Raw genomic sequence first — 14,529 nt, forward strand, 5'->3', positions numbered from 1 at the left:
CTTTTCAGTATCTCCCCATAAAATAAGACTAAAAGGATTTGAACTCAAAGTAATGATCAAGCTGTAAAAAATGAGATAATAAGAATACACTTACCTCACCCATATTAGCATGATAAATATTTCTTAACTGTAATGACGATGTACTTAGCACATTGCTTTCCTCGGAATAAAGGTGTCATGAATCCTCACAGACTATGATTACTAGCATTACCTTCTGTTCAAGCTGCTCTTCCCTTATCTATGGCAACACCAAATCCATTGATTTGGAGCTTCAGATGTGCTATTACTTTTAGTTTATGTAGTGACTGTAGAGGCTTTGATGTCTCCCTGCCACATGCCCAGACTTTTTATTGCCCATCTGCTTAAGGGAATTGGATGAACAAAGTGAGTAACATCTGTGCTCTTCTCACTGCTGACTACCTATTTGACTTCTGAGTATAATTTGAGGCACTGAATCTGATTACTGAAGCTCAAAGCAGTCTGCATTCCTCTTCCTGCGCCCTGCTAGAGCAACTGAAAATAACTACCATGTTTCTTCAAACAGTTTCCACGAGTAAGGGGTGGAAACCTTTGTGGAACTTCCATGCTTGGAAGAGACCACAGCTGAGCTTTCCTTGTTTTCTGAGGACCTTAAAAGCAGGTAATTCCTGATTATTGTTAGAAATAGAATTCTCTTTTATTTTATCATGCTCTCCTCATAATAAAAGTTCCAGGAGCCAGTATTTTTAAATGAGTTAAAATTCATTTCATTGTTAACGAATTGGAGGAATTTAATGTACATCCCTTAAAATAACTAAAAGTCCTATTATGGAGGTAACCAAAAAACAAGGGTTATTATGCAATATTGTAAGTGATATCAGTCTCCTTAGGAGTAGTTCTCAACTTGCACTGGAGTTCTGCGGTGTTCCTGTTCCCTGGATAATTTGAGTCGCCTCAAGGAGTATAGCGCCAAACCAGCAAGACTCTAGCATTTACCCCCCACCCCTGCCCCATTTAAAATATTCTGCCTCGACTTTAACCTGGCCTGCAGCAGGGAGACATCAAATGACACCACACTGTTCTACTTTGGATGCTCACATATTGCCTTTGAAGAAATGATTATTAAGCTAACAAAAAATAAAAAATCAATGTCCTCTAAGAACATTCAACTAAAATGTTGAAGATAATAGGCCCTGCTCTTTAACGTCATGACCCATTGAATTCTCCATTGTTTTCTTTTATCATAGCTTCCTTCTTATAATAAATAAGTAAATAATAAATATAAATTTCAGGAACTAGCATTAAGTGAATTAAAATTAATTTCATTTTTAACAAATTGAAGGAATTAATGTACAAGTGCTCCAGGTCACACCAGTTCAAAGGTAAAGGAGACAAAGAGCCAGCAAAAGGCCTAAGAAGGAAAGCAAAGGATTAGAAAAAGAACCCAGGGAGAGTGATGAATAAAAATAATGTACAGAGTCTAGTTAGTGTTGAATAGGAGAGTAGATGTCTTCAATCGGATTTTGGAACTGATATTAGAATATCAGTAATATATAGAAGTTGTTTAGGACCAAACATTTACAACTTGGATTTATACAGCAATTCACAAATGCAATTCATTTGCACATGGATGACTGTATATATTAGCTTTCCTGGGAATTAAGTAGAAATTTATTAAATGACTTGCCCACAAACATGGAGAGAGCATATTTGAATTGGTATAGGAAAGCAATTTCAGGTTGGTCCCAAGTATATCTGGATACTCCTACTATATTACTCTAGGCTATTCACTCTACTATGTGCTGGATGACCCTTTCACACCTCTTCTCTTTCCTAAAATCTCTAATCCCTCCCCCCTTAAACCTTAACCTCAGCTGATAAATTCTTATTTGACTGAAAAAATAGAAACAATCAGCAGAGAACTTCCAGCTGGTCCCAATATATCCACTAGCTTATCTCTCCACGCTATATGCCATCTCTACTCTCGCTACTATAGAAGAATGTTTCTCCTCCTCTAAGGCTAATGCTTCCAACTTGAGCCCTAGATCCCATCTCCTCTAGTCAAGCACTGTGCTCCAGCAATTTCTTCTCAATGCTATACTTGATGTTTTTCTTTACTAAGGTATTGATCTTATCTACCAACATATAACCATATTGTAATATCTCCTGTCTTAAAAAATGAAAAGCCCCCTTTGACTCTTGCATCTACCCCTCCTGGATGTCATCCAGTTCATATCCTTTAGAGGAAAACTCTTTAAAAAGAGTAATCGGTATTCTCTGGACTGCACTTAGCTCTTCTCCAGTTACTTCTTAAACCCACTCCAAGCAAGCATGAACTCCTCCAACTCCGCTATAACAACTTGTGCTAAGAAACAGTAACCAACACATTACCAAGTGATGCTCAACCCTCAGTCTTCATTTTACTTCACGTATCCACACATTCCACCCACTTAATCATTCCCAGGACATCACTTTCTCTGGCTTCTCTTTCTAATCCTTTGCTTTCCTTCATAAGCTTTTTGCTGGCTCCTCTTTATCTCCTTCACCTTTGAGCTGGAGTGACCCAGAACTTAATACTCAGACATCTCTCTCTCTGGATTCAATTCTTAACCAAAACCAACTCATCCCATTTTATTACTTTAAGTGCCATCTATATACAAATCACCCTCAAATTTACATCTCTAGAATGGGCCTCTCACAGATTCCAGATTCTCATATCCAACAGCCTATTCAACATCTCTACTTGCATATCTCATACATGTCTCAAACTTACTGTGTCCCAAACCAAAATCTGTCCTTCCATTCTCAAACCTGCTTCTTCCGCATTCTTCTCTTAATACATGTTGACTGGACATCTTTCCAGTTGTTCAGGCCAAAAACCTTTGAATCATCTCTGACTCTGCTCTTTATCTCATCCATTAACAAATCCTGTAAACTCTACTTTTCAACTATATCTACAATATAGTCACCACTAATTTTTTCTACCATTGTCTCTCCTCTGTATTGAAAGAGTTTATGCCCTTCCCCCAAGCCCCAGGGTTTACTTTTCCCATAGGAGCTACTGTCAGATCATGATCAGTCATTGCACTGTGCAAACCTACCTTAGAGGCTTTGCATTCCTCTCAGAATAAAAGTCAAAATCCTTAAAATGACTTTAGGACCCTACATGGATTGGTCATACTATCTCTCTGATCTCATCTTCGATTATTGTCCCATCTCTTACTTTTTTGGCCCCCCTAGATTAGGCACAGCAAGCATGCTTCTATCTTATGACCTTTGTATATGCTTTTCCTCCATCTGATAAACCATTTAGAGAAGGAAAACTTTTTTCTGGTTTCTGCTCAAAAGACATCAGAGAGGCCCTTTCTGATCATCTGTGGGGAAGTTGGGGTTCCTATGGCCATAATCCTCACTGAACTTAACCCAAGTGATGATGTAACTGGCCTGTTGCTAGACTACTGGTTCCACACCTTTAGGCAATAAGCTATTATTGTGCTATATAGAGATCTCGGCCCAGTGCTCTGGGCGGAGGCAGAGAACCTGGTGCTCTACCTACCGCCAGGAGAACAAGCCAGATAATAAACCCTTTCACCCCAAAGAACGTTTTGCCATTGATTTCTTTGGTCACATTGAATCCATAGTGAAATCTCCCAGGGCTGAAACCCATCGGCAAGACAATTGGCACAGTTGGCAGGGTTCATTGTTGATCAAGGCAAAAGACAAGCAGCCCTTATGGGAGTGGTGCTTCAGTGGGCTGTCCCTGTGAATGGGGAGACAGTGGATCGTCCCCCAATGGGTATGTGGTCTGAGGTAGCTTGCCTCCTGGAGGATTGGGCTCCACCCCAGGACTGGAGGCAAGTGGAAGCAGTAGGGGTGGCTCTTGGTATAGTAAGCAGATCCTTTGAGAAGCAGAGTGCCCATGAGACAGCGGGGACTGTGGGTTGGCTGCTCCTCACAGTCTTAAAAAGGTCTACAGAAGAGACCTAAGAAATGGCGGCACGAGAACGTGAGCTGCAAACTTCTGTGGATTCCAAAAAGGGAAATGGCACTGATGCAAAAGGCGGCACAAGAACACGAGCTGCAGACTTCTGTGGATTCCCTGAGGAGGGAAATGGCATTGATGTGAGAGGAGGTGGCACAAGAATGTGAGCAGCAAATTTCTGTGGATTCCCTGAAGAAAGAGAGATGGTATTGATACAGGAGGAGGCAGCACGAGAGTGCCGGCAGCAAGGTGCCATTGGAATGAGATGGCAGCACTGCCAGATGTTCTGAAGGAGGAAGGGGCCATCAAAGAAAAAGACAAACTCCTGAGGGAAGCACAGGTGGAGGTGGCACGAGAATGCCAGCTGTGAAGCATTGAGGTGAAAGTAAGAGAGCTGCTGAAGACAGAGATAGCATTGCTGCAAGGCACAGTAGAAAAGGTAAAGGTTGTAGCAGAGGAGGCACTCGGGGGAGGGAAGAGAAAGGTGCCATCAGCCCCAGAAATGGAGGAGCTGGGGAAGGATGAAGGGGTGATGCCAGAGGCACTGGCAAATTCTGTATTGAAAGCATGCCCAGTGGTTGTAAAAAAAATAAAGACCCAGCAGCTGAAAGTTCCCCAAGGAGAGGAGCAGCCCCCTCCCCAGGTCATGGAGCACTCTATGGTCCACCCCTACACTCAGGCTGAGCTGGTGGATTTGGGCTCCTGGTTTAGGCATAAGTCCTCGAATTCAACATTAGCTTGGCTCCTATGTCTGTGGGACTTAGAGGTGGATGGAATTGTTCTGTCCGGATCAGAGATGGGAAAGCTGTCTTCCCTGACAGTGCAGCCTGCCTTGAGGCAGCGATTACAAAATGCACATCAGACCCCAGGAAGGGAGAGACTCCTCGATTGGCTTATGGCTGTACTTCATGCTGTGTGGCCCAATCTGGATGATCTGCCATCCTCTCCTGTTAGATGGAAGACATATGCTGAATTCCAACAGATGCTACGAGAGCTAGGCATAAGAAACGCCATCCATAGTCCAGAGAATTATGGCCCAGATGAAGAGATTTTCACTACTGGGATGAGAAATATTGTACTTCAAACGGCTTCTACATCCCTCTTTGGGTCTCTAGTGGCCATTCTTTCCCCTCACTTAGGGCATCCCATAAGTGAGGTGACACTTACAGTAGCAGACTTAGGAGAGGCAGAAGCAATGAGAATCTGGAAAGAAATAAGACCTGTTACTCACAAGAAGAATTTACAGGGCCCCATGAAGGTTATGAGGACCCAGATGTGGGTTGATTTAATACAGGCAGGAGCAGATGGGAGGAAATTAGATGGGAAGTCCAATAGGATCGTACTAGAGCTATGGCAACAGCTGAAACCAGAGCAGCAGTTCCAGCCATTAAGACCAAAGAGGCAGAGGTCAGAGACAGAGCCACGAGTCCGGCCTGTGTGTTTGCAAGACTTCCTGCTAGAGAGCGAGCCAACCTCACTTAAGCCCACACAGGAAGGTATTGGTGAACACAGTTTGACTGAGGGGAAGGTCAAGGTATCTGCCCTGAGGGACCAGGGGGGGACTGGAGGCCACATGTTGAAATAGCTATCCATTGGTCCCCAGTGAACATACAACGTGTCCTGGCTCTGGTGGACACAGGGGCTGAATGTTCACTGATTCATGGTAACCCTGAGCTGTTCCCCGGGACCCCCACTATCATAGATGGATATGGGCGGAAGGCTATCAGAGTGAAAAAAGCCAAAATCCCTTTGGGAATAGGGTGTCTACCCCCAAAAGAGTATACTGTATATATATCTCCTATTCCTGAGTATATTTTGGGGATTGAAATCCTGCAGGGTCTATGGTTGCAGACCACTGCAGGTGAGTTCAGACTGAGAGTACATGTGGTGAAGGCAGTTCTAAGGGGACATGCTAGGCACCATAGCTTTGCCTGTGCCTCGGCAGGTGACTAATACCAAACAATACAAACTGCCTGGAGGGCATAAAGAGATTGGAGAAACTCCAGGAGCTGGAAAAGGTGGGTATTATAAAGCCAACCCATAGTCCTTTCATTCCCCACTGTGGCCAGTAAAAAAGCCATATTGCTACTGGCATATGACTGTGGATTACAGAGAACTGAACAAAGTCATACCCCCTATTCATGGGGCTGTCCCCTCTATTGCAGGCTTGATGGATACCCTCAGCCATGAACTAGGAACATACCATTATGTGGTAGATCTTGCTAATGCCTTCTTTCCTATTGACATTGAGCAGGAAGTCAGGAACAGTTTGCCTTCACATGGGAAGGACGGCAATGGACTTTCACTGTCCTCCCACAGGGATACCTCCACAGCCCCACCATCTGTCATGGACTTGTAGCCCAGGACTTGGCTACATGGGAGAAACCACCAACAGTGCAGCTGTACCATTATATTGATAATGTCATGCTCACGTCCGATTCTCTTTCAGATCTAGAAGGTGCAGCACCTAGACTGCTGCAACATTTACAGGAGAAAGGATGGGCTGGAATAGCACCAAGGTTCAGGGCCATGGTTTGTCTGTCAAATTCTTGGGGTCATCTGGTTGGGTAAGACCAAAGTTATACCAGAAGCAGTTATAGACAAAGTCCAGGCCTTTCCTACCCCCACAACTGTAGCATTGCTACAGGAGTTTCTGGGTCTTCTAGGCTACTGGAGAGTGTTTATCCCGCACTTGGTGCAAATTCTGAAGCCCTTATACCGGTTGGTACAAAAGGGTGTCAGGTGGGACTGGGATGAGACATGTGCATCTGCCTTTACTACAGCAAAACAGGCAATCAAGGCCATGCAGACCTTGATTGTGAAGGACGTTCATGTCACTGAAGATGGTTATGGCTGGGGTCTCTGGCAGCAGCTTGAACAAACTTACCAACCTGTTGGATTCTGGTCACAACTCTAGAAAGGAGCAGAGGTACAATACACTTTGATAGAAAAACAACTGTCTGTTGTGTGTCATGCCTTGCCGGCTACAGAACTCATCACTAGAATGGCCCCAATAAAGGTAATAACCACCTATCCCATCTTGAGGTGGGTACGAGACTGGACCCAAAAGTGAAGGAGTGGTGTGGCACAAACACCCACACTAGCCAAGTAGGGTGCTTACCTACAGCAGTGTAGTGCCCTCTCTAGTGGCCCCTTGAGTGAAGAACTTCAACGCTTGTTGGGACCGGTGACATATACTAGTGAAAAGCAGGAAGAACTTGCTTTTGAACCATTAGTAGCAGAGAGTCCCTATTGAGAGGGAAGATCCCCTATACCCGAAGATGCATGGTACACAGCTGGCTCCAGCCATGGGCAGCCCCCAAAATGGAGGGCCATAGCTTTCCATCCTAAGACTGAGACAATATGGATGGAAGATAGTGAGGGGAAGAGCAGTCAATGGGCAGAGTTGTGGGTTGTGTGGCTTGTGATCACCCAGGAGCCCTCCCCTATAGTTGTCTGCACTGACAGCTGGGCTGTCTATGAGGGCTTGAGCCTGTGGCTACCAATCTGGTACCATGCCAAGTGGCTGGTTGGTCACCGACCCTTTTGGGGGCAAGAATTGTGGCAAGACTTATGGGCCTGTGGTCAGACTAAAATAATTACGGTATACCATGTGACCGGTCATTTGCCACTGGCATCCCCAGGAAATGATGAAGCAGAAAAATTGGCCCAGATATATTGGCTAGAAGGAAAGCCTGCCTCTGATGTAGCTCAATGGCTACATCAGCGTTCATTGCATGCACGGCAAAAGACAATGTGGGCTGTAGCCCATCAGTGGGGCTTGCCTTTGACCTTTGAAGAAGTTAGTAGAGCCCAGCAGGAGTGTGTCGTGTGCTCCAAAAGGGGCTTACACCAAGTTCCACAGCAACATGGCAATAGCTAAGGGGCCTATACCCCTCGTCAGGTGGCAGATAGAGTATATTGGGCCTCTACCTGTGTCAGAAGGATATCAGTATGCAATGACTTGTGTGGACACAGCTACTGGACTTCAGTTTGCTTTTCCTACCTGTTGTGCAGACCAGCGGATGACCAAAAGAGGCCTGGAGCATCTCTCTGCTGCCTATGGCAGACCACAGGTAATTGAGAGTTATCAGGGCACCCATTTTACTGGACATGCACTGCAAGAATGGGTGCAACAGCCAGGAATCAAATGGAAGTTTCATGTGCCATACAATCCTACCACAGCAGGCATGATAGAGAGGCACAGTGGCTTGTTAAAATCCAGACTAAAGTCAGATACCAATAGTCTGCGGGGATGGTCAGTCCGCTTATGGACCGTGCTACGGCATTTGAACAAGAGACCCCAAAAGGGAGCCCTGAGCCCTGTAGACGTGTTAACACATATGGCTGCCTCCCCTATACAACTGCAAGTATAAACCAAAGAAGAATCACTGAAGTTGAGGTTTGGCCACCAGAATAACATCTTGCTGCCAGCACCAACTGCACTGAACCCCGGAGACTCCATTGAGTGGACGAGGCCTTGGATCTTTCGACACATGGAACAAGGATGGCTGGCTCTCCTGGCACCTTGGGGACAAGGTCTGGAAGCTGGCCTCTTGTGTATTTCTGGAATAACAGCAGAGTGGCTGCCAAAGGTCACAGTAGTATATCCTGAACAGCCAGAAGGTAAGAGCATCTTACCGGGGAGTTTTGTTTTATCATTATGGCAAGTGCATGTACCTCCAGTAGCTCTCTATATAGACCCTTCAGTAACCCCCACTGGGAGAGGAGTAAAAGTATGGTATACTAGACCTGGAAGGGACCCCCTTCCTGTTACAGTCCTATCACAGGACCACTCTCTTGCATGCATCCTACCTGATGGACAAGATTTGCCTATGTTGGTGATATTAAAACATGTTTTATCAACCCTAAAGTCTTTGTAGATTGGGAACTTCCTCTGGCTTGAGGATTATTATAATTTTTGTGATTAGGAACTTCCTCTGGTTTGAGGATTATTATAATTTTTTGTTACCTGTATCAAAATCTTTGTGTATCTTAATTTTTATTACCTCTAAGTTGTTGTTATCCTCTGTTGCTATTGTGGAATCTGGTTACAGTGCTCCAGCTTTCTTGCACAGGGACCATTGCGGAAGATTGGAAGTATGTAGATTGTAAGGCGAGAATCCTGGAGGGGTGGAGTGTGGAGAAATTGGGGTTCCTATGGCCACGATCCTCACTGAATTCAAACCACCTGATGATGTAACTGGCCTGTTGCTAGGCTACCGCTTCCACACCCTTAGGCAATAAGCTATTATTGTGCTATATACAGAGCTGGTCCAGTGCTCTGGGCGGAGGCAGAGACGCTAGTGCTCGACTTACCGCTGGGAGAACAAGTAGGGTAATAAACCCTTTCACCCCAAAGAACATTTTGCTGCCAATTTCTTTGGTCACATTGAATCCATAGCAAACTTGCCTGGGGCTGAAACCCATTGGCAAGACATCATGTTACATAAAATCACACTGCTTTATGACCCTGTCCCCCTACATTCCCCATATCTCCCTTGTCCTTTTCTGTATGTGTCATCTTACTGCCATCTGACATAAAGTAATTGGTTTATTGGCCTGTTATTTGCCCTTCCCCCATTAGAGAGGGCTCCGTGTGGGTAGATGCTTTCATTGGTCCATTCCTGTATTCCACCTGAGTACACAATCAATTCCCCAGGAGTATTTTCAGAAGAAATTAAAGCCTGCAAACAAGTCTCCTCATTTCAAACACAATGTTCAGTATGAAAGCTGATAAACAGTGGTCTAAACTGATCTTTTATCATGCTTTTGTTACACCTGAGACTGAAATTGGGGGCATGAGAATGACAGTTGGGCCACAGCATAACACGAGCACACCTCTAATATGCATAACCTACAGTACCCAACCATATAAGACAGATGCTTGGCACATGCTTTGGGGCTCCACCCAAAACTAGTTACTAAGAAGAAAGGGGAGGAAGAAAACCCTCTCTCCTTCACTTCAGAAACAGAACTTAAAACAGTATGAGGAAAGGGAGAGATAGAAAGAGAAACAGAATTTGAAACACCACCAGCTTTTCTCCATTATACATCTAGAAATCTAATTCATATCTTATAGTTTCAAACAAAACTCACAGGGTTATAATAAAGAAACTTTGGCTTAGTTATTTTAGGCTCATCTGCACTGATATCTTTCTTAACAAATTGTGCTGAGCAATATATGATAAAAGCTTAAGAAAAAAAAATGTAGCAAAACTTGCCCTCTACCAGAGGACATTCGTTTGCATACTTGTAGCAAGGAGATGATCTCTCGACACACACAAGCCCAAAGTAGCCTCGTTTGCCTCCAAGTCTGGAACCTTTTCGATGCTTATATTCACAGCAGGAACTTAACCTGTTCACCTGCATCCCATTCAGGAAAAAGGTGAGACTGAAGGGGAAACCGTGGTGCCTTTTGGAAATAAACTGAAAAGTCTCTGGAATTAAAAAAAGAAATATATTAGTGAAGCAACTGACTTTGGACTAACATGGTCAAAATCACATTATTCTATTAGAGAAGTACAATATTATCCTCTAGATCACCCTTTTAACTTGAGGGCAGTTTTTAATTATAAAAACATACTCTATTACTTTCATTTATAATAATTACTCCAAGGAGTCATAAAACTCTGATTTGCATTAAAACAATAATACTTAACATATATGACCACTTACTGTGGCCAGACATTATACCTAATTATCTTCACTGTGTTATTTCTCAACAACCACATTAAGTGGGAATATTATTATTACTAGTTTCTATATGCAGAAGTTAAGGTTTAGAGGAATTCAGTAATTTATCTAAGATCATACACTAAGTGGGAGAGTTAGCATTTGAATCCAAACATCTCTTTAGATTCCATCTCTTTCTCTTGCTATGTTACCTACTAATAAATTACATGACAAAAGGCTATTGTGAGTTCAGTAACGCTTTTAAATAAATTTGTATCTTTCATTGTGACTTGAAACATCAATATAGATGAGGCAAAATTATTCATCCCCAATCCATTCTCAATTCTGCCAGGCTTAGAGACCCCTACTTATTGTCCCACCCACCCAAAGGTCTCACCAATAAATTAAGAATCACTGCTTGCAATGACTAGTTTTTAATCATTCCAAGTCTTTGTAATGCCCTTTGAAAAGTCTCCCTCTAGGGGTCCAAACCCTGTCTGAGAAACCCTATTCTACAGAGTGATACAGAAACCTCCTTCTCATGTCACTTCCTACAAAAGAAGCTGCCCTGGACTTCTCCATTCTACCAATGATGAAATTAATAATTTTCAGGTCTCTACTGTGTATACATTTCCTCTTATTGCACTTTTTATAATATATTAAAGTGTGACTACACCAGCGATTCTCAAACTTTAGTGTGCATAAGAATTACCTGGAAGGCTTATTAAAACACACAAAATGGGGCCTCTCCCCAGAGTTTCTGATTTGGTGCCACTCAAGAATTTGTATTTCTATCAAGCTGCCAGGTGATGTTTCTGTGGCTCGTTCAGGGATCACACTTTGAGAACCCTAATCTAGAGGTTTACTGTCCTGCATATTAATGAATCCACGAGAAGTGAAACTGGTTTTACTCATCTTCATTTCCCCAGACCCCAGGGTAATGGCATAGCATAGCAGGCCTCCAATGTATAATTTAGTGAGTTAGTATTTTCACCTATTTCTTTCATAGTCATCTATAAATACTCTGCTTATACCACATTATGCCCCTAAAAAATCTAAATAAGACACGACTTGTACTAAAGAATAAATTTATTGAAAAGGTAATTCTGTCACTTATACCATAACATTTGTGATGTGAATTCTAAAAAAATTAAGAAAGAGTAACCTAGTGCCTGGGAAACAAAGTACAATAGATTATAAATCCATCTGCCTTAATGATACAGGGACTCCTTAAGTGGTGACTAGAAAGGCACTTTGACTGCTTTCATTACAGAAACTCGAGTGAGATATTCATATGATGTGATCCATTCCACCGCAGCAGTGCGCCCCATCATCCCTCGGTGCCCACCCAGGAGAGAGTGCTCCGAGGGCACGCTGAGAACAGGCGCAGGAGATCATCCTCTAGATGCGACTCCCTTCCATTTAGACCTGCGTGGCTGGGAGCACATCCCCCTGGTACTTCGTTTCTTTCACTTTTCTTTCAAACTTATTGAATAAGAATTGACCCCCTCTGCTTTTATTCCCTGGTTATTTATTTTGTAATTTTATATTTTAAAATTTAGTGACACTTCCCACCCCTGCCTTGATAGTTTCTGTATGGAGTAATAGAAAGAGTATAGACCAGAAATCGGGAGATTTTTGTTCGTGTCCCAGTTCTTCACTTACTAATTGACTCTCCCTTGATAATTCATTCACCTGTGGTGGATCTTGAAATTCTCGTCAATAAAATGAAAATGGCAGTGGGGTGAGTAAGAGAGTGGGTTAGAGGAAGCAACCCAATCTACCCATTTCAGGGAGCAGTCTTAAAGATTGTATAATGCACAATCTTAGGAAGCATTCTTTAATATTTATAAAATGGACCTACTCATTATTGACTGACAGCAGGTAGCATTGTTTTAGGCACTAAAGAGAGACAAAAATTTTTTTTAAATATCAAATGTGGTCTCCTCCCTCAAGAAGTTATAATGTAGCAAGAGAGACAAAACTAACATACCAGACTTCTGGAGTGAAATCACCAAATCTTCTCTCCTTAAAGTTTTGTCTCTGAAGATGGACCAGACTTAAACTGAGCAGCAGTTATTCATGAAAAAATTACTGAACTTGTTAAGAGTGGGAATGCTGCAGTGAGAATGCACAGCGGGAATGCACAGCATTCTTGCTTGGGGCTCTTCCCATCCCTCTCACCTGCCACTATTTCATCACAGTAATACTAATAGGGTAGGGCAGGCCATCAGTAACCAGCAGCTTCTCTGTCTGTGGGGCTGACCCGATTTGGAGCAGAAGACAAAAAACCCTGGCCAGTGCCATTACCAATAATAAGTAGCAATCTTGGAGGTAAGCAAACATTGAAGGTCAAATGTTCTGCTAGCCTGGGACTGTAGTTCTAATTAGGACAAGCAACAGGCCAGTGGACTAGCCAGAAATTTATAAGGAAGATATAGGCAATAGGCAATCATAGACACATTCAATAAGCTCTGTACACATCCCACCTAACTGGAAGTGACATGGATTGGAGTAGGCCCAATCTATTTGCATATTCCTGGCCAACTAGGAGCTTGCACCTATAAACAGGAAACACAAGAGAGTGTGGTGGAAAATGAAAGTTGGAGCAGGTTTGAAAACTCCATGAAATTTAAATGTACTCTTGAACCCATTATAGAGGGTTGAATATTGAATATTGCCACAACCTCAAAATGTGACTTTATTTGGAGAAAGGTTTGCAGATATAATTAGTAAAGGATCAAGATGAAGTCATCTGAATTTGTTTTGTCCTAAATCCAATGATAAGAAGAGGAGAGGACACACACAGAGACACACAGAGAAGAATCACATGTGCAGACAGAAGCAGTGAGTGGTATGATGGAGCTACAAGCCAAGGAATGCCAAGGATTGCTGAGAATCACCAGAAATAGGAAGAGGCAAGGATAGGTTTTTCCTTAGAGCTTTTAGAGGGAACATAGCCCTATTATGACCTATAGACATTTTGACCTCAGAACTTTCGGTCTTCAGAGAATAAATTTCTGTTGTTTTAAGCCACCAATTGTGGGGACATTTATTACTTCAGTCCCAGGAAACTAATACACCCACCAAAAGATCCACTGGCAGAAGGAAGAGGCTTTACTGGCTTAGAGTATTTGAATACAACCTCTGACAAGTCACTGGATGACCAATAAGCTATGAAAATGCAGAGACAACCTTAAGAGACTAGCCTAAAAAATGAAAATAAAATTTTTAAAAATCTGAGCAGAGACATCACTAGTTGTTTACCAAGGAGGGAGGGCATGAATTTCACAGATTTGTTTCAGATAAATTACTAAACAAACAAGCTACAAAAAAAAAAAAAGCAGCAAGAACAATAACCTTCAAGAAGGAAAAGTCAGAATCCAGAATCCACAGTTGCTCAAATATATGATCTAAAATTTTAATTTTCAACAAAATAATCGAAAGACATATAAAGCAACAGGAAAGTACGTCCCATACTCAGGGGGAAAAAAAAATCAAACCCTTCCTGGGAATCTACTCCAGAGAAATAACAACAGGGTGTCTACACAAAAACTTGTTTTGTATATTCATAATAGCATGATTTACAATAGCCCATAAGTAGAAATGACACAGTTATTCAACTGGAGACAGATAAATTATGGTATATCCATGTAATGGAATATATCCAGCGACATAAGAACAGAGCAACTATTGATAGATACTACAAAGGATGACTCTCAAAAACATTATGCTAAGTGAAAGAAGCAAGATACAAAACACTGCCTATCATACAATTTCATTTATATGAGACGTCCAGAAAAGGCAAGTCTGTAGAGACTGAAAACAAATCAGTGGTTGCCTGACACTGACTATGAAAGAGAGGATTTGTTGCAAATGGGCACAAGGGAACT

The 14,529-nt window shown here is 42.6% G+C and overlaps 1 protein-coding gene across 2 annotated transcripts in view; it reads right to left on the reverse strand.

Moving 5' to 3' along the window:
- ERICH3 (glutamate rich 3) overlaps positions 1-14,529 on the reverse strand; it is a 130,276-nt gene that overhangs the window by 42,996 nt on the left and 72,751 nt on the right. For both annotated transcript variants that reach the window (XM_057500330.1, XM_057500329.1), the window contains one exon: positions 10,215-10,401. In XM_057500330.1, coding sequence (XP_057356313.1) covers positions 10,215-10,401 — 187 coding nt within the window. The remainder of the gene's footprint in view (positions 1-10,214; positions 10,402-14,529) is intronic.

This window comes from Manis pentadactyla, chromosome 4, assembly GCF_030020395.1.
Source record: "Manis pentadactyla isolate mManPen7 chromosome 4, mManPen7.hap1, whole genome shotgun sequence".
NCBI classification, from domain to species: Eukaryota; Metazoa; Chordata; class Mammalia; order Pholidota; family Manidae; genus Manis; species Manis pentadactyla.